The 17,500-nt window shown below is 48.6% G+C and overlaps 1 protein-coding gene and 1 long non-coding RNA gene across 3 annotated transcripts in view; both read right to left on the bottom strand.

The window, feature by feature from the left end:
* Positions 1-5,823, bottom strand: part of ADAM9 (ADAM metallopeptidase domain 9) — a 68,694-nt gene extending 62,871 nt beyond the window's left edge. Inside the window, exon 1 of one of the 2 annotated variants that reach the window (XM_053269161.1) lies at positions 5,493-5,823. In XM_053269161.1, coding sequence (XP_053125136.1) covers positions 5,493-5,586 — 94 coding nt within the window. In that variant the 5' untranslated portion in view covers positions 5,587-5,823. The remainder of the gene's footprint in view (positions 1-5,492) is intronic. The other variant, XM_053269160.1, reaches the window with a different exon arrangement.
* A 274-nt stretch (positions 5,824-6,097) lies between these two features.
* Positions 6,098-17,500, bottom strand: part of LOC128333580 (uncharacterized) — a 22,141-nt gene continuing 10,738 nt past the window's right edge. The window contains exons 2-3 of the long non-coding RNA XR_008310974.1: positions 9,134-9,212; positions 6,098-6,188 (exon numbers count right to left, since the gene is read on the bottom strand). This is a non-coding gene — a long non-coding RNA (uncharacterized LOC128333580). The remainder of the gene's footprint in view (positions 6,189-9,133; positions 9,213-17,500) is intronic.

Below are 17,500 nucleotides of genomic sequence, written 5' to 3'. Positions count from 1 at the left end.
CCACAATCATTATTAGGTTCAAATTAAAACTGAAAAGTGTGTGTGTGTGTGTGTGTGTGTGTGTGTGTGTGTGATGTTGTGGAAAAATCGAATAAAAGGTTATTGATAGAAAGAAAGAAAATTATAAAAAGCTAAAGAACCTTCCAAATATAACAAAATAATAATAATGGAGCATTAAAAAGCCTCCTTAAAAGGTGCGTTTTAAGATGTTTTTTTAAAACACTGAGGGAGGGAGCATGGCGAAGCTCATCAGGGAGGGCGTTCCAAAGCTGAGGGGCCACAACCGAAAAGGCCCTGTCTCTAGTCCCTGCCAACTGGATCTCTGTTAGTGGGGGGAGGGGTCATGAGCAGGACCTGAGATGATGAGCAGAGGGCCCTGGCACATTCATATGGGAGAATGCGATCCGACAGGTACCCCGGCCCCAAGCCGGCCCCATTTTGCACACAAGCTCAAGGGAAGTAACTTGCCTAGCAAGCAAGAGGTTGCCAGTTTGAATCCCCGCTGGTATGTTTCCCAGACTATGGGAAACACCTATATCAGGCAGCAGCGAAATAGGAAGATGCTGAAAGGCATCATCTCATACTGTGCAGGTGGTGGCAATGGTCAACCCCTCCTGTATCCTACCAAAGAAAAACCACATGGCTCTGTGGACACCAGGAGTCGACACCGACTCGATGGCACAACTTTACTTTACTTTATGTCCTGGTAGGGCTGGGAAAGGCTCCTGCCTGAAACCTCGGAGGACCGCTGCTAGTCAGTGTGGACAATACTGAGCTAGGTGGACCAAGCGTCGGGCCCATGCTCAGTATCACACAGCTTCCTATGTCCTCATGTCCACGTGGAAGCAAGTCCTACTCCTTACTTCCAAGTAGACAGGCATAGGACAGTGTGTAAGCCTGCAGGACCATACAGACTTGAGAGTAAACCCCATTGAACAAAGCAGGACTTACTTTTGAACATTCATGCGCAGGAATGAGGCTGTTCTCACGTGCAGCTGAACCCAGGCTAGGGACGCCCAGCCTGATTTAGGCTGTGCATGAGAACTGCCAGGATCAGGCCTGCTCCCGGCGGGCTACTGCCACTGAGCCCAGGTTTTTAGCCCAGCTTATCGTGCAGTGCATTGTGGGATTCACAGAGGCCAGAATAATAAGTCCCGACCTCAGATCGATCCACCCTGTTCCATGCTGCACAGAGCAGTGCTGATCGTGTGGGAGCACGCTCCGTGCTCTGCACGCCCACCAAGCAACGAACCATCATTGGGTGGGGGAGGCAAGGTTTGGGAAGCCTTACTCCTGCCTGCCCACCTGCCCAGTAGGTGGTGTGAATGGCCCCGATATTGAACACAAAAACACAGCTTTTAGAGCTCCTGTATAGCAGCAGAGAAATGCTCGACTAACAAGCAGAAGGTTGCCGGTTCGAATCCCCGCTGGTACTATATTGGGCAGCAGCGACATAGGAAGATGCTGAAAGGCATCATCTCATACTGGGTGGGAAGAGGCAATGGTCAACCCCACCTGTATTCTAACAAAGAAAACCACAGGGCTCTGTGGGCGCCAAGAGTCAAAATCGACTTGATGGCACACTTTACCTTTCTAAGGTATCCAAACTGATTAAAAGGCAGAAAGATGGTCCTTCACAGCAGAGGTGTGGCCTCCAGACCCCCTGGGAAGGAGTGCTGGTCTTGTGGTAGAAAACATGACACACCTTTGCTAAGCAGGGTACACCCTGGTTTGCATTTGAATGGGAGATTACATGTGAGCACTGTAAGATATCCCCCTTAGAGGGATGGAGCTGCTCTGGGAAGAGCATCTGCATGCTTGCATACAGAAGGTTCCAAATTCATGGCATCTCCAAGACAGGGCTGAGAGAGACTCCTGCCTGCAACCTTGGAGAAGCCACTGCCAGTCTGCGTAGACAATTCTGAGTTAAATGGACCTATGGTCTGACTTGGTATATGGTCTATGTTACCTGTAAAGTGTGCCGTCGAGTCTGTGTCGACTCCTGGCACCCACAGAGCCCTGTGGTTGTCTTTGGTAGAATACAGGAGGCGTTTACCATTGCCTCCTCCCGCGCAGTATGAGACAATGCCTTTCGGCATCTTCCTAGATCACTGTTGCCCGATAGAGGTGTTTCCCATAGTCTGTGAAACATACCAGCAGGGATTCGAACCGGCAACCTCTGGCTTGCTAGTCAAGTCATTCCCCCGCTGCACCATTTCCCTGGGGCCCCCCAAATCCTCTTTAGTCCGTCCTGGGTGGTGTGGTCACCGTGCCACTGGTCTGCACTGCACCAGGTGGCCAAGTCTGACCTCTGCTTTAGCGACAGAGGGGGGAGTGGGGAAATAAATGTGTGGGACGGGAATATGTTAAGTTGCGTGTTGCAATGTTTCTGCTAATGCATATTTGCATAAATATACCTGTTTTCTATTCTTCCATTCTTGTGAGTTCAGTTGTTTGTGCCCTCAAGAACCCACGTGTTAAAAATACTGTGTGTTTCACGGTGTGTGTATGTGCAGCAGAGGGATGATGTTTTACTTGCAGGGTTGGGTGGGGCTGCAAAGGCCTTTAGGTCTAGGCTCCAAAATTACCTAGGTGCACCTGTGCTGCAGGGTATTTGTACTTAAACAACGGTGTAACTTGAAGGTACTGGTATCAAGCCATTGGAGGACTGGATATTTATTATTATTAGTTATTCATTCGATTTCTATGCCGCCCTTCCAAAAATGGCTCAGGGCAGTTTACACAGAGAAATAATAAATAAATAAGATGGATCCCTGTCCCCAAAGAGCTCACCATCTAAAAGAAACATAAGATAGACACCAGCAACAGTCACTGGAAGTACTGTGCTGGGCGTGGATAGGGCCGGTTACTCTCCCCCTGCTCAATAAAGAGAATCACCACGTTAAAAGGTGCCTCTTTGCCCAGTTTGCAGGGGTTAGCAGGGGAATTTATTTAAGCAATAAATTCTCCAGCCACATCTTTATGCCCCACAATGTTGTCTTCAATTTCATGCCAGCTTTCCAAATCGACATTAGTAATCCAAATATACTGATTGAGATCTCTTAGCATGAAGATATTTGTTCAGCTTTGCTCTTTAACGATTCAGATGCTGATAATGTTACCAGTGTAATCATCATCAGAGTAACGCAGACTTCATTCAGTCATCTCTTATTTGGATACTATTAAAAAGGTCTACACCAGGGCTTGACAAATCCAAGGCGTCAGGGAACCTTGATGCCTAGAAATTTAACTATATTCTCACAGAAAGCAGCCACCTACTGAGTCAGACCATTGGACCATCTAGCCCAGTACTTTTTACTCTGACTGGCAGTGGCTCTCCAGGGCATGAGGTAGGAATTTTTCTCAGCCCTACCTGAAGATGCTGGGACCTTCTGAATGCCAAGGAGATGCATGTGTTGACACTGAGTTACAGCCCCAAGCCCAGCTCTATTTAGAGGTAAAATTATTAAATAAAATATTTCTTTGTTCCTGGCAGCTGTTTCTGTTCTAATATGGTACTTGTAAAGGGGATAAAGAGAAGCCCACTTGCTCTACCTCTCCACAATGGAGAGCTGGTCCTGCAGCAGTGAGTGAACATGAATTGTCCCCTTTGCTAAGCAGGGTCTGCCCTGGTTTGCATTTGAATGGGAGACTACATGTGTAAGCTCTGTAAGACATTTCCCTTAAGGGATGGGGCCACTCTGGGAAGAGCACTTGCATGCAGAAAGTTCGAGATTCCCTCCCTGGCAGCATCTCCAAGATAGGGCTGAGAGATATTCCTACCTGCAACCTTGGAGAAGCCGCTGCCAGTCTGTGAAGACAATACTGAGCTAGATGGACCAATGGTCTGACTCAGTATATGGCAGCTTCCTGTGTTCCAATGTCTTAGTGATTAGTCTAAGTTCCAATGAACTTAGCGATGGCATCGCTATCAGTTTCAAATCTTTATGCAAACCCACAAACAGCCATTATTGGATCTACCAGACTTTCAACAAAATCAAGCTGCCACTGTAGCACATATGTGAACAAGTGTAGACAATAACTTCACCCTAGCAGTAGGTCAATTTTTGTACACCAAACGTCATATCTTGCAATGCAACTTTCCGTGTCCAGCCACCTTCTCACCAGCAAAACATGCACTGCCCAAAATGTTGCAATATTTTAATGCATTTAGGCCAAACCAATTTCATTTTCACAAGTCTAGTGCTGAGTTCATAGAATCACAAAACGTTTGGAACATAGGAAGCTGCCTTATACCGAGTCAGACCCTTGGTCTATCCAGCTCAGTACTGTCTACCCAGACTGGCAGCGGCTTCTCCAAGTTTACAGGCAGGAGTCTCTCCCAGTCCTATCTTGGAGATGTTGCCACGGAGGAAACTTCTAACCTTCTGCATGCAAACATGTGGATGCTCTTCCCAAAGCGGCCCCATCCCCTACGGGGAATATCTCAGTGCTCACATGCAGTCTGCCATTCCAATGCAAACCAGAGCGGACCTTGCTTAGCAAAGACGGCAATTCAGGGTTGCGTCTACAAGACCCAGAAGGTTTTCTAGCCCGCACACAATGCAGGAAACTGCTCCAGCATCCCGGACATATGGCTGTCCAACCTATTTGGAAACTAGTTGTGCAGGAACAACCATTTGTGGAGAAAAAAGAAGCAACTTTTCTGCTAACCTCCAGAGTCAAATACTCTGTGTGACCATCAGCTTGGCTGGCCCCCTGGAAGCTAAAAGAGTAGGCTGGTTCTCACAACCAGCAAGAGGACAGGACATGCCAATAAGTTTATTGTTGTAACCACAGTTCATAACACACACACACCCGAAAGCATAATAAAAACAACATGAAACAGAACAGCTGTGTTATCCTATTCCGAGTTCGGGAGCTAAGTGCATTTCAGTGGGCATTCCCAGCCATTTGTTTTAGGATGTCCTGACATTAGGCCACCATAAGCCTTGCATGCTGATGGTCCTCGGTTCATCTCTGAATCTGGCAGCATCTCTGGGAAGGGCTGGGAAAGACTCCTGCCTGCAATCTTGGAGAAGCTGCTGCCAGTCAGTGTTGACAATATCGCGCGAGCCCGACCAAGGGTCTGGCTCGGTCCAGGGCAGCTTCCTATGTCCCCAGGACAGGAAGAATCGTAATAAGCGCTCAGAATCGCAAGAGCAGCACTTTATTTCCATGCAGACAGCCAAGGGCTCTGCGTCCCCACTGAATCCTTGGGGCGGGGGGGTGGGGGGAGGTGAGGACCCCCGCCCATCCCCGCAGCCCGACACCACTGCCCAGTGGGGAAGACGCAGCAGCGGGGTAGAGCCTCGTTCCCCCGGTGGGGGCTCCGGCCCCTCCGAGCGCACTCCGAGCAGCTGTTGGGCGGTGCGCTCGGAGAAGCGTGGGGGGGGCAGCAGCCCCCCCTCCCCGCGTGACGTCCCTGCCAAGGAATGGGGGCAAGGAGGGGGGCTCCTTCGGGCGGGGGAGGAAGGAGAGCCCGGACTCACCTGGCCGCTCGGCCTGCAAGCCCAGCGCCCCCGCCAGCAGCAGCAGGAGCAGGAGGAAGAGTCCGCTACGCGCCGCCGCCGCCGCCATCCCCATCCTCGCGCCTGGATCGGGGCTCGGGGCAGCGGGTAGGTCCAGTTATGGAGCCTGCGCGGCGCGGCCTCCCAGTCCCGGGACCACCCCCGGGGCGGAGCCGCCGCTGCTCTGGGACGGCGCTCGGCAGAGGGAGTCCCCGCTCGGCCGCCGGCGAAGCGCGCGAGTGCGTAAAGGGCCCGGCGCCTCCCCTGCTGGGAGAGAGAGGGGGGTCATCGGAGCCCGGGAGGAGATCCCTGGCGGGGTCTGTGCTGGGGGGATGCGAGGCCGGGCCGGGGATGGGGCTCCTCCTCGTGGGGAGAGGGAGGGAGGCTGTGAAAGGTCAGGGAGGGAGGGGTCTCCCAGCCACAAGATCTTCCCTAACAGGATGCAGTAGTGGGGAGATATTGGACCTATGCAGCTCCCCAGAGGGAGAGAGGATTTGGAAAGCGGCAAGCAGAACTCCAGGCAAGGGTTTCTGGATCCCAGCAGGGTACCAAGGGAAGTGCATCAAAGGGAATTGCATTGTTGTGGGATCGTGGATTAGCAGTCAGAAATATCACGGGCAAGATGTTTGGAGTTTGGACTTCTGCCTTCTTCAGTATAAGTTGCTTCTCAACGGTATCCTAATTAATATAGAGAGAGGTGTGCCTAGGTCATTTTGGCGCCTGGACCGAAAGGCTTTTGGAGGGCATCCATCTACCCACCCAGTATTTTTAACGCATTTTTAACACAACCACACCACACCACCCGGGGCAGACTAAAAAGGATTTGGGGCCCCCAGGGCATGTGGAGGCCCTGGACTTTGGCCTAGAAATCCAGGGGTCAAGAGTACCTCTGAGCATGCGTGCGTGAATACGTATATGTATTAACATCCTAATAAGTAATTCACGAAGAATTTCCATAAAAGCTTTTTAAAAATACCAATACAAATCCTGATAGTCTTAATGATCTAAGCTTTCACAGATGTCAGGGTTGCTCTTAAGAGGCACCTGGGGATTGATGCAGACTCCTGGTAATTGCAAGCCAACCATACACGGATCTCCCAGGCAGGCCTTAGATATGGTGCCTTTTCTTCCCACAGGTTAATTCAGCCTAGGCAGGAACAGAGAGGCACGGCCCTGCACAGACCCATAGCCAGGATGGGCCTGCCCACCCCCACCCCCCAACTTACATCTTTCTCTGTCCCAGTTGTTATTATTTTTTACAATGGCTATGCACCTGGACTTAGTTCAGGGGTAGTTGGAGATTTTATTGTGCAATTTCTGTTGACGCTCTATGGGTGTGAAAGCTGGACTTTGAAGAAGCAGGACAGAAAAAATATTGACACTTTTGAACTTGGGTGCTGGAGAAGACTTTTGAGGATACCATGGACAGCCGGAAAAACAAACAAACGAATCATAGAACAAACCAATCCAGTATTTTCACTCGAGGCACAAATGACCAGGCTCAAACGATCATACTTTGGACACATTATGCGAAGACCCAGCTCCCTTGAGAAGTCCATCATGCTGGGGAAAGGGGAAGGAAAGAGAAGAAGAGGACGACCAGCAGCAAGGTGGATGGACTGGATTATGACAGCAATGAATGCCCCACTGAGAGACCTTCAAAGCCAAGCTGAAGACGGATCATCCTGGACAGAGGCGTAACTATAGGGGGGGCAGGGGGGCACGTGCCGCCATGACCAAATTTTTCTAAAAAAATTTAAATTTTTTGTTAATACAAATGTTTCCTGCTCAGTACAGCAGCGCTGCAGCAGTCAAGGGAGCGCATCGGTGCCCCCTTCCCCACGAGTGGTCCCTTCCGCGCCGCCTGCACCCGCCCCCCATTGCTTTGCTGGCGCCTGGCGGCCAGTCAGTGGCCTGGCTTGGCGGCGGCGGCGGGCGCTTGTGAGGAAAAACCTAAGTATAATGTAGTATGGTGGGGGGGCGCGGGGGGGGCACCATTTCAGTGCTTGCCCTGGGCGCCGTTTTCCCTAGTTACGCCTCTGATCCTGGAGAGGCTCTATCTATGTGATCGCTAGGAGTCGACACCAACCTGAGGGCACTTTATCAATCAATCAGTCAATCAGTTTCTGTGAACCTGCTGAGCCAGGCCTAGGATCAGCTGCACCGCCAGTGCTGCTGCCCCTGGTGGTGCCTGGCGGTACAGAGGTGGGCGAAGGCTCGATGACTGAGAATGCAGCCAGACTGTCCCTCACCATCACACCCCTTACGCTGATCTCACCATTCAGTGGGGTCCCTGCTGCCCAAGTCATGGCGGAGTCCAGTTCTGGGTCCTCCGGGGCTGACTTCCTTGGTCTGACTCCAAGGAAGGATCTGCAGGTGTGGAGGAGGTACTGCCTCAGCCGGGCCCTTCTAGCACGCAGGGTGTGGCTGGTGGCGGCAGGCGGCCAGCAGCCCCAGTAGAGCCACTGTCACCAAAGTGGCCTAAGAAGGCATCCAGGTCGTTGGAGGCCACCACAGGCAGTGTCTGGAAGCATTTTGAGGCCCTTCAAAATGCCCCAATGTCTGCTTGCTGTGTCCACTGCAGGGCACAGGTTAGTTGGGGAAAGGATCCCAAGCATTTGGGGAAGACCACCACTGTGCGTGGATTCTTGGTTGCTTTGTAAGTTCTTTTTCTCATAGGGATTTGTTGAGAGAACTGTCCAACAGGCCCCAAACTAAACATTCCCTTAAAAACAACAACCATACACCCCACCACCCTGGGGATTGGGGGGGGGGTTGTTGCCCTATGTGCCTCACCCCTACACTCAATTTGGGGCACCTGCACACACACACACCCAAGATGGGGCTGCCTCAAATCCCCATTATTCCCTATGATGGAAATTGAAAAATCTTTTAGAAATCATTAAATATTGCAGGAGTGTCCGGTTGCTTTGGGGTTTGAGTGGTAGTTGGTACCCATGGGTGCCTACCACCCAACCTGGTTTTGTGCCCTTAGGTTTTCTGAATAGGGAATAATGGGTCGGTTCGAGTCCCTATTATATCCTTAGAACCTTTTAGAACTGGTTCGAGTTGGGTTCAAATTTGAACTGAACCGGGGGGGGCGGGTTCGAGCAATGCCAGAACCGAACCTGCCTGCCCTGGTTCAAGTTGGGTTTGAATTTGAACCAAACCACCCAAACCGCTTTTGTGCACACCCCTACTCATAAGGAAGGTGCTCCAGGCCCCTAATCATCTTGGTTGCCCTCTTCTGCACCTTTTCTAGTTCTACAATGTCTTTCTTAGGATACAGTGACCAGAAACATAGAACCAGAATGTCAGTACTCCTAATGTGGCTACACCACAGATCTGTATCATGTAACATTATCATATTAGCATTTTTATTTTCAATCCCCTTCCTAAGGATCCATAGCATGGAATTTGCCTTTTTTTTTTACAGCTGCCGCGCACACTGAGTTGATACTTTCAATGAGCTGTCCACCACAAACCCCAAGATTTCTCTCCTCGTCATTCACTTACAACTCAGACCACATCAGTGTATATGTGAAGTTGGGTTTTTTTGCCCCAATATGCATCACTTACATTGTTTACACGGAACCGCATTTGCCCTTTTATCACCCACTTACCCAGTTTAGCTTTTCTTCCTATCTTGCTTCCACGCACTCACTTTCCCCAGGTTTTCCTCCACACCTTGCTTCCACACATCTGAAAATTGAAAGTTTTTGTTTCTGTGAATGACCCCTTTCACTGTCAGTGCTATAAAGGATACAGCAGCAAAAGTAGCAGTAGTTATTACACATTGCAATGATGTATAAACCTTGCTATTTTCCCACATAACAGACTCCTAAAGCAATATTTTCGCATTTTTTCCTACAGTGGAATCACCCAGGAATGTGTACCAGAAGACACCAAAATGTCTGTGCTCTCAAATAGGTTGTGCTGTGATCTCTGTAATTTAAATCTGCATTTCCAGAAACTGATAACTACATACTTGAAATAAACTTCCACATTTCTGCCAGTTTTTGATTCAGAACTATGCTTTCAGAACTGTGCTTTTTTCTTCAATCTAATACATCTCTACTCTGAACTTCCCTACTCTGGGAACGTCCCTATTCACACATGTTGCCTCAACAGAACACCCATGCTTCCGGTTTTATATGAAGAATCCTGTCTTCACACGTATGGCAAGAAGATGACGTCTAACTAAAATGACCTATGTGCTTACTTAGACACCTTTTTAAATGTTCCCCAATGTTGTCGGATGAATTCTGGAAGAACCAGCTCTGTTTAAGGGAGACGAGAAGCAGCAGCTGCTGTTAGGGTATATCTAATTAAGGCAGTTAGATCTTGGAGATGGCAGCAGTGATAACAATAAATGGCCACAGTTGCTGCTTCATAGGACTGGATTCCAGAAGTTACACTCACTGGGACTACGTATGGGAATGCAGTTTCGGGACATACAAACGTGTTCTATTTCTTCATCACACGGTGTGGTAAGAGAGCCCACAAATTCTGGCTGCTCTGAATAGCCAAAATGTCTAGTTGGTCTCTACTACCTGATCTTGAGCTCATTCACACAATCAAAAACTGTGTTCTACCCGGTAGGGGTGTGCACGGAATGGGTGGGGGCCAGTTTGAAGGTGGGGGGACACCTTTAAGGATGGGGGAGGATGCACTCCCCCCCCCGGCGCTTCCTTATAAACCAGATTGGTGGGGTGGCAATGTACCTCCCTACCGCCCCATCTGCTCTTCAGTCTGGGAGTGACCTGTTCCCTTAGCTAAGTGGGGTCTGCCCTCGTTGCATTTGAATCCAAGTCGATGTGTGAGCACTGTAAGATATTCCCCTTAAGGGATGGAGCCGCTGCTCTGGGAAGAGCAGAAGGCTCCAAGTCCCCTCCCTGGCAGCATCAAGATACGGCTGAGAGAGATTCCCACCTGCAACCTTGGAGAAGCAGCTGCCAGTCTGTGTTGACAATACTGAACTAGATGGACCGATGGTCTGACTCAGTATGTGGGAGCTTCCTACGTCCCTATGCAAGGAAGCATTCTGCTTCCCACAAGGGCCAACCGGAGCCATGCGGGGGGGCCTTTCTGGGTGCCGACCACACCCCTGCCTGCGATGTCACATGCAAGGGACGAGGAGGCTGGCATGCCCAAGGGGCTGTTGCCAGGTAGAGGGACAAACACGATCCCCCTCTCCCCTAGCTCTGTGCTGGTTCAGTGTCCATACAGAAGCATACGTGATGATGGATACTCTCTTCACTGCCAAGGAGTCCAGTCCCTGCGTTGGCTTTTAAAGGGAATGTATGTACCGTCGTCCACACGTGCATTCAGACATCTGTACAACCGGAGTGTGAATAACCCTTGTGCACGGGCTCTTCTTGGGTTATTAACACTGAGTGATATTGTTGTCTCTCGCATTCCTCAAGAAGACAGTACAAAAACAGCCTGGAGGTCATAATAATCTAGGCAAGTTCAAAAAGGTGTTGTTGCTGTTGTTGCCTTTAATGAGCTTTGCTTTTTATCTCATTAGATGTCTCCCTCCAGGCTCCGTCACCTCGCCCGTGACCACAAACTCATGGCTTGCCTGTGTGACCCATCATTGCCCCAGTTTCATATAGATATGATATCAAGATCAGTTAACACCGTAAGAACACAGGAAGCTGCCACCTACAGAGTCAGACCCTGGGCCCATCTAGCTCAGTATTGTCTACACTGACTGGCAGCAGCAGCAGCTCTCCAAAGTTTCAGGCAGGAGTCAACCCAGCCCTACCTGGAGAAGCTGCCAGGGAGTGAACCTAGGACCTTCTTCCACACTGAGCTGTGGCATCATCCCCTAAGCCGAATATCTCACAATAGGCAGTGCCCACATGCAGTCGCCCATCTAAATGCAAACCAAAGTGGGCCCTGCTTAGCAAGGGGGACACTTCATACTTGTTGCCACAAGACCAACTCTCCTCCCTCTATAAACAGCTAAGGCAAGGGGTTCTTAAACTTGGGTCCCCAGATGGTGCTGGACTACAGTTCCCATCATCCTCAGTGTCTGGGGATGGTGGGAATTGTAGTCCACCAGCATCTGAGGACCCAGGTTTGAGAAGTTCTGGTTTACACTGACTGGAAGTGGCTCTCCAGGTTTCAGAGGGGATGCCTTTCCCAGCTTTTGCTGGAGATATCAGGGGATAACCTTGGGACCTTCTGCATCCCCTGAGCTATAACTCCTGTTCCCTCTAACAGGAATTCCCAGAGGTTGTTGCCTACAACTCCCAGAATCCCCAACCAAAAGCTATTGTAGCTGAGGATTCTGGGAGCTGTAGTCAACAACATCTGGGAATCCCTGTTAGCAGCAGGAACACAGGCTACAAGCCCATCCTCTCTGCCCCCACCCCCTCCAGAAAAAAAGATGAGCATGCAGAGTAAAGCACCCCTAGCCACAGAGCCTCCTGGAACATGAGCAAACACTGTACTGGCTTAAGGAGCCTCCCTTATTCAATGGGCAGTGTCAAAACTAGGAAAAACAATATTGGGGTGGGAGAAGGGACAAGAGTGCCAAGCTGTATCCCGTATTACACTTCCGAAGGTGAAATCTCTTCTGTATTTTGAAGAATTTGTGTTTGTGCAAAATAAAATCATTTAAAATATATATATATATTTTTTTTACACTTATATCCCGCTCTTCCTCTGAGGAGCTCAGAGCAGTGTACACAGTTATTTTTATCCTCACAACAACCCTGTGAGGTAGGTTAGGCGGAGAGATACATGAATGGCCCAGAATCACCCAGTGACTTTCATGGTTGAATGGGGATTCAAACTCGGGTCTTCCCAGTCCTAGTCCAACACTCTAACCACTATGCTCTGCTGGCCCAGTGACCGAAGGATACCACATTTTGCATACTCAATCATGCTGCTGACATTAGCTGAATGCACTACTTTTTACACCCAAATATGCTGGGGGATAGGTTTAAATATTCTTTTGGATTTTTAGAACAAATTATGAAAGCAATCCTATTGTAACTATTATTTTTCTGAAGAGATTTTTAACGTTCAGTGATCCAGCCTATAATTCTCAAACACCATGCCCAAGAGAAGCAGAAGCTCTTTCTCAAATTCAAATTTACTATGATGCAAATTTAACATGGTGATTGTTCAATTAAATGGAATCCTACAAGTGGGTTTACTTCCCTTGTGCAAGCATATTCATAAAAAGGGCTATTGCTCCCTAGGCAAGTTACTTCCCCGCTGCGCCATTACATAGCTAGTTGTATGGCTATGTTCTCTTAAATGCCCCCAACCTAAGATGTTTAGGGCTTTATAGGTTAAAACCAGCACTTTGTATTTTGCCCAGAAACATATTGGTAGCCAGTGTAGTTCTTTTAATATACAAAAACAAATATGACAAATATTGATATACCACTTTTCAACAAAACGTTGCCCAAACATTTAGATATAAATAGATAAATAAAATTGCTCCCTCTCCAAAAAGCTCGCAATTTTAAAAAGAAAAACAAGATAGACACCAGCATCTGCCCCTGGAGGGATGCTGTGCTGGGGACGGAGAGGGCCTGTTGCTCTCCACCTGCTAAATAAAGAAAATCACCACTTTTAAAAGGTGCCTCTTTGCCCAATTAGCAGGGATATAGGAATAATATGGAAGTTTCCCACCTAGGTACAAAGCATGCTGCTGTAGTCAGGTCTGGAGGTTACCAGCTTATGCACTACTCTTTAAACGGCATTTATCTCAAGAAACAGTCAAAGCTAGGGGTGTGCAGAACTAGTTTGAATTGAAGGGGGTTCAAATGGAACAGAGTTTGACTCAAACCAAGCCGGTTTGACTGGTTCGAACTCACTGGACCAGCCTCAAAATACAAAAGGCAGGCAGTCCAAGCTGAACCAGGCCCGGTCCATTATGGACTGGTTCGAACCGCTCTGATGGTCCAAGGGGTTATGCTTGTAAAGAGGAATCCGGTGGAGATTCCCCTTTACAAGCAAAGGGGAATTCTGCCTTTAAAAGGCTTCTAATGGCAGCCGGGGGGGGGGGGGGGACAGGGGCGTAACTCTAATAGGGTAAGGGGAGACAGATGTCTGGGGGACCACTGCCTTGGGGGGGGCCCAGAGGCAAGTCACATGACTGACTCCCCCAGCCACGCACCCGCCCGGGCTTCCTTCATTTGTATTCGTCCTCCGAAATTGATGTGGGTGTTAAGACCTGGAGCTACCAGAACAGCATCTCTTTCTCTAGGGCCATTAAATGACTTGCATCATCCACAATTTACAAAATCTCAAAAAAAATAATTTAGGAGGATGTTCTATTGTGGCACACACACACACACACACGCTTTTTGTTACCACTGTTCAGCCTCATTTAAGATTTCTTTACTTCATGAGCTGAACTTCAGTGAGGGGGGAGGCACATTTTAAAATCTTGTCTCTGGGCCCACTCCAACCTTACTGGCGCCACCAGCTCCTCTAAACCCTGGAACTCCCCACCACCAGCAGCGCAGCCCATGTGGTGGCACATTTCCAACCTCCGCACATGCACAGGGATGTGTGGAAGCCAGAACCATGCCACTGCATGGGCTTCATTGCTGGGGGGCAGCACTGGGATTTAAAGGAGCCAGCACCACTGGCAGGAAGGTGCCCTCACACTGTGCGCCCCGGCTGCCCTTAGAAGCCTTTGAAAGGCAAGATTTCCCTTTGCTCGAAAAGGGGAATCCTCACCAGATTCCCCTTTACAAGGATAGCCTTTCAGTTGAACCGGGTTGATCGACTGGGCCGAACTGCCAGTCGGTTCAGCTGAACCGGTTTGTGGACCAGCAATTCGGTTCAAATTTGGTCAGAATTCAATTTGAACCACTAGGAACGCTTCCACGCACACCCCTAGTCACAGCTGGTGTATCAGCTGAAGCTGATAGAAAGCACTTCTAGCCACTGCCTCAACCTGAGACACCAGAGAGAGGTTTGGATCCAGAAGTACTCCTAGATTGCAGACCTGTTCCTTCTGGGGGAGTGTAAACCCTGTCCAGAACCAGCAGATCAAAATTGTCTCCTGAGTTCCAACCCCATAAAATAAGTAGCTCCATCTTATTTGGATTCAGTCTCCGTTTGCTATCCCTCATCCATCCCATCACCACCTTCAGGCAGGCATTTAAGGACGAAATCCTGGGTAAAAGTGACTGTGTGGAAGCAAGATAGGAGGAAAACCTGGAGGAAAACCCAGTTTAGCTTTTCTTCCTACCTTGCTTCCACACACTCACTTTTCACAGCGTTTACTCCTACCTTGCTTCCACACATCTGAAAATTGAGAGCACACACAGCTTCCAAACCTGGGTAGAACACAGTTTTTGATTCTATGAATGACCTCTTTCACTGTCAGTACTCAGTTCTATAAAGGATACAGCAGCAAAAGTAGCAGTAGTTACTACACAGTGCAATGATGTATAAACCTTGCTATTTTCCCACATAACAGACTCCTAAAGCAATATTTTCGCATGTTTTCCTACAGTGGAATCACCCAGGAATGTATACCAGAAGACACCAAAATGTCTGTGCTCTCAAAAAAGTTGTGCCACGATCTCTGTAATTTCATTCTGCATTTCTAGAGACTGATAACTACATACTTGAAATAAACTTACACATTTCTGCCAGTTTTGAGAGGATATTCAGAACTGTGCTTTGCTTTTTCTTCAATCTAATACATCTCTACTCTGAACTTCCCTACTCTGGGAACGTCCCTATTCACACATGTTGCCTCAACAGAACACCCATGCTTCCGGTTTTATATGAAGAATCCTATCTTCACACGTATGGCAAGAAGATGACGTCTAACTAAAATGACCTATGTGCTTACTTAACCTTTTTAAATGTTCCCCAATGTTGTCGGATGAATTCTGGAAGAACCAGCTCTGTTTAAGGGAGATGAGAAGCAGCAGCTGCTGTTAGGGTATATCTAATTAAGGCAGTTAGATCTTGGAGATGGCAGCAGTGATAACAATAAATGGCCACAGTTGCTGCTTCATAGGACTGGATTCCAGAAGTTACACTCACTGGGACTACGTATGGGAATGCAGTTTCGGGACATACAAACGTGTTCTATTTCTTCATCACACGGTGTGGTAAGAGAGCCCACAAATTCTGGCTGCTCTGAATAGCCAAAATGTCTGGTTGGTCTCTACTACCTGATCTTGAGCTCATTCACACAATCAAAAATTATGTTCTACCTTGTAGAGATGTGCACAGAACTGGCGGGGGCCGGTTCAAAGGCAGGGGGAACTCCTTAAAGGATGGGGAAGGGTGCACTCCCCCACTGCATCCCCCCCCACGCTTCCTTGAAAACCAGACCAGTGGGGCAGCAGCGTACCTCCCTGTCGCCCCATCTCCTCTTCAGTCCAGAAGTGACTGGAAGTAGCACACACTACTACTGGTCACTTCTGGACCAAAGAGTAGACAGGGCAGCAGGGCGGTACGCTGCCATCCCTCTGGCCTGATTTTCAAAGGAACACCAGCTGGAGAAACGTGAGTGGGGGGGATGCAACCTCCCCCATGCTTAAAGATGCCCCCCTGCGTTCGAACCGGTTCGAACGCGGGGTTCCGAACCTGTTCAGCATTCTAGAAACAGAACTCCAATCAGGTTCGTGCACATCCCTACTACCCAGGTGTGAGAGCTGCATTTGCTCCCAATTTTTGGTTGTGTGGAAGCAAGTTAAGAGGAAACCCTGGGTAGAGCTGATTGTGTGGTAGCAAGGTAGGAGAGAAAGCTACCCAGGTTTCTACCTTGCTTCCCTTTAGAAGGAAGCTACCATTTAGTTCAGAGGTGCTCTTACGTCTGGACTTCTGGCCCAAAGTCCAGGCCCTCCAAATCCTTTTTCGTCTGTTCCTTCCAGGTGGTGTTGTCACTTTAAAAATGTGTTTTAAAAAAATACTGTTTGTGTGAGTGGGGGCCCCTCCAAAAGCCTTTAGGTCCAGGCTCCAAAGTTACCTAGGTGCACCTCTGCTTTAGATACCCAAATCCTTTTATTTTTCTTCTAGAGCAAGAACAGACGACCCTGGCTGTCTGGCTGTTGATGAACCACTACTACTACAACAAATATTTATATACCTCTTTTCAACAAAAATTCTGAAAATGGTTTACATAGAAAAATAAAATAAAGTAAATAAATAAGATGGCTCCCTGTCCCCAAAGGGCTGACAATCTTAAAAGCAACATAAGACAGACACCAGCAACAGCCCCTGGAGGGATGCTGTGCTGGGGTTCGATAGGGCCAGTTGCTCTCCCTTTGCTAATACAAGAGATGCACCACTTTCAAATGTGCCTCTTTGCTAACTTAGCGGGGGTTAAATTTTGGCTGGAGATGAGGGGAAAGGTTGTTCAACAATGATGGGAGTTGTCATTCAACAACAGCTGGAGAACCAAGGTTGCCATGCTTGGTTCTCAAGCTTGGTTCTCCAGATGTGGCTGGACTCCAACTCCCATCATCCCTAGCCACAATGGCCAAAGGATGGGAATGATGAGAGTTGTAGTCCAAACACATCTGAGGGCCCAAGGTTGAGAACACCTGCTCTAAAGGGAGAAAGCTGGGAGACTGGGCAAAGCATGGGTCCAGATGAGCAATTGCATATTTTAAGCACACGTGAAGTCGTGGGAAATCAGAACTACTGGCCGGTCTCGTAGAAAGGACAGGAAAGGTCTACTATTTTGTCATTTGTGCTTTCCCAGCAGTTATGTGATGCTGTCTTTTCTGAAGCATCATTCATAAAGCAGCAAGAGAGAACCTGAGAGGAAAACTTCAAAGTGGATGATTAGGAAAACTGATGACTCGTGCCCTAGATTTCTGGTCCATGTTTTGGTAATTCTGCCCCAGATAGGAATTTTCTGTGCCCATGATCAGCTGGTTTCCCACCTGTAGGACCAGAAGAACTAACCATCAAGGCACCATCTAAACACGATAACACTCTTCTGCACAAATTATGATCTTATCGTTTCCTCATTATCTGAGCAC

This window comes from Hemicordylus capensis, chromosome 8 (assembly GCF_027244095.1).
Source record: "Hemicordylus capensis ecotype Gifberg chromosome 8, rHemCap1.1.pri, whole genome shotgun sequence".
In the NCBI taxonomy this organism is placed as follows: domain Eukaryota; kingdom Metazoa; phylum Chordata; class Lepidosauria; order Squamata; family Cordylidae; genus Hemicordylus; species Hemicordylus capensis.
The sequence above is the reverse complement of the archived record's forward strand: the minus strand, read 5'-3'. Positions and strand labels throughout refer to the sequence as shown.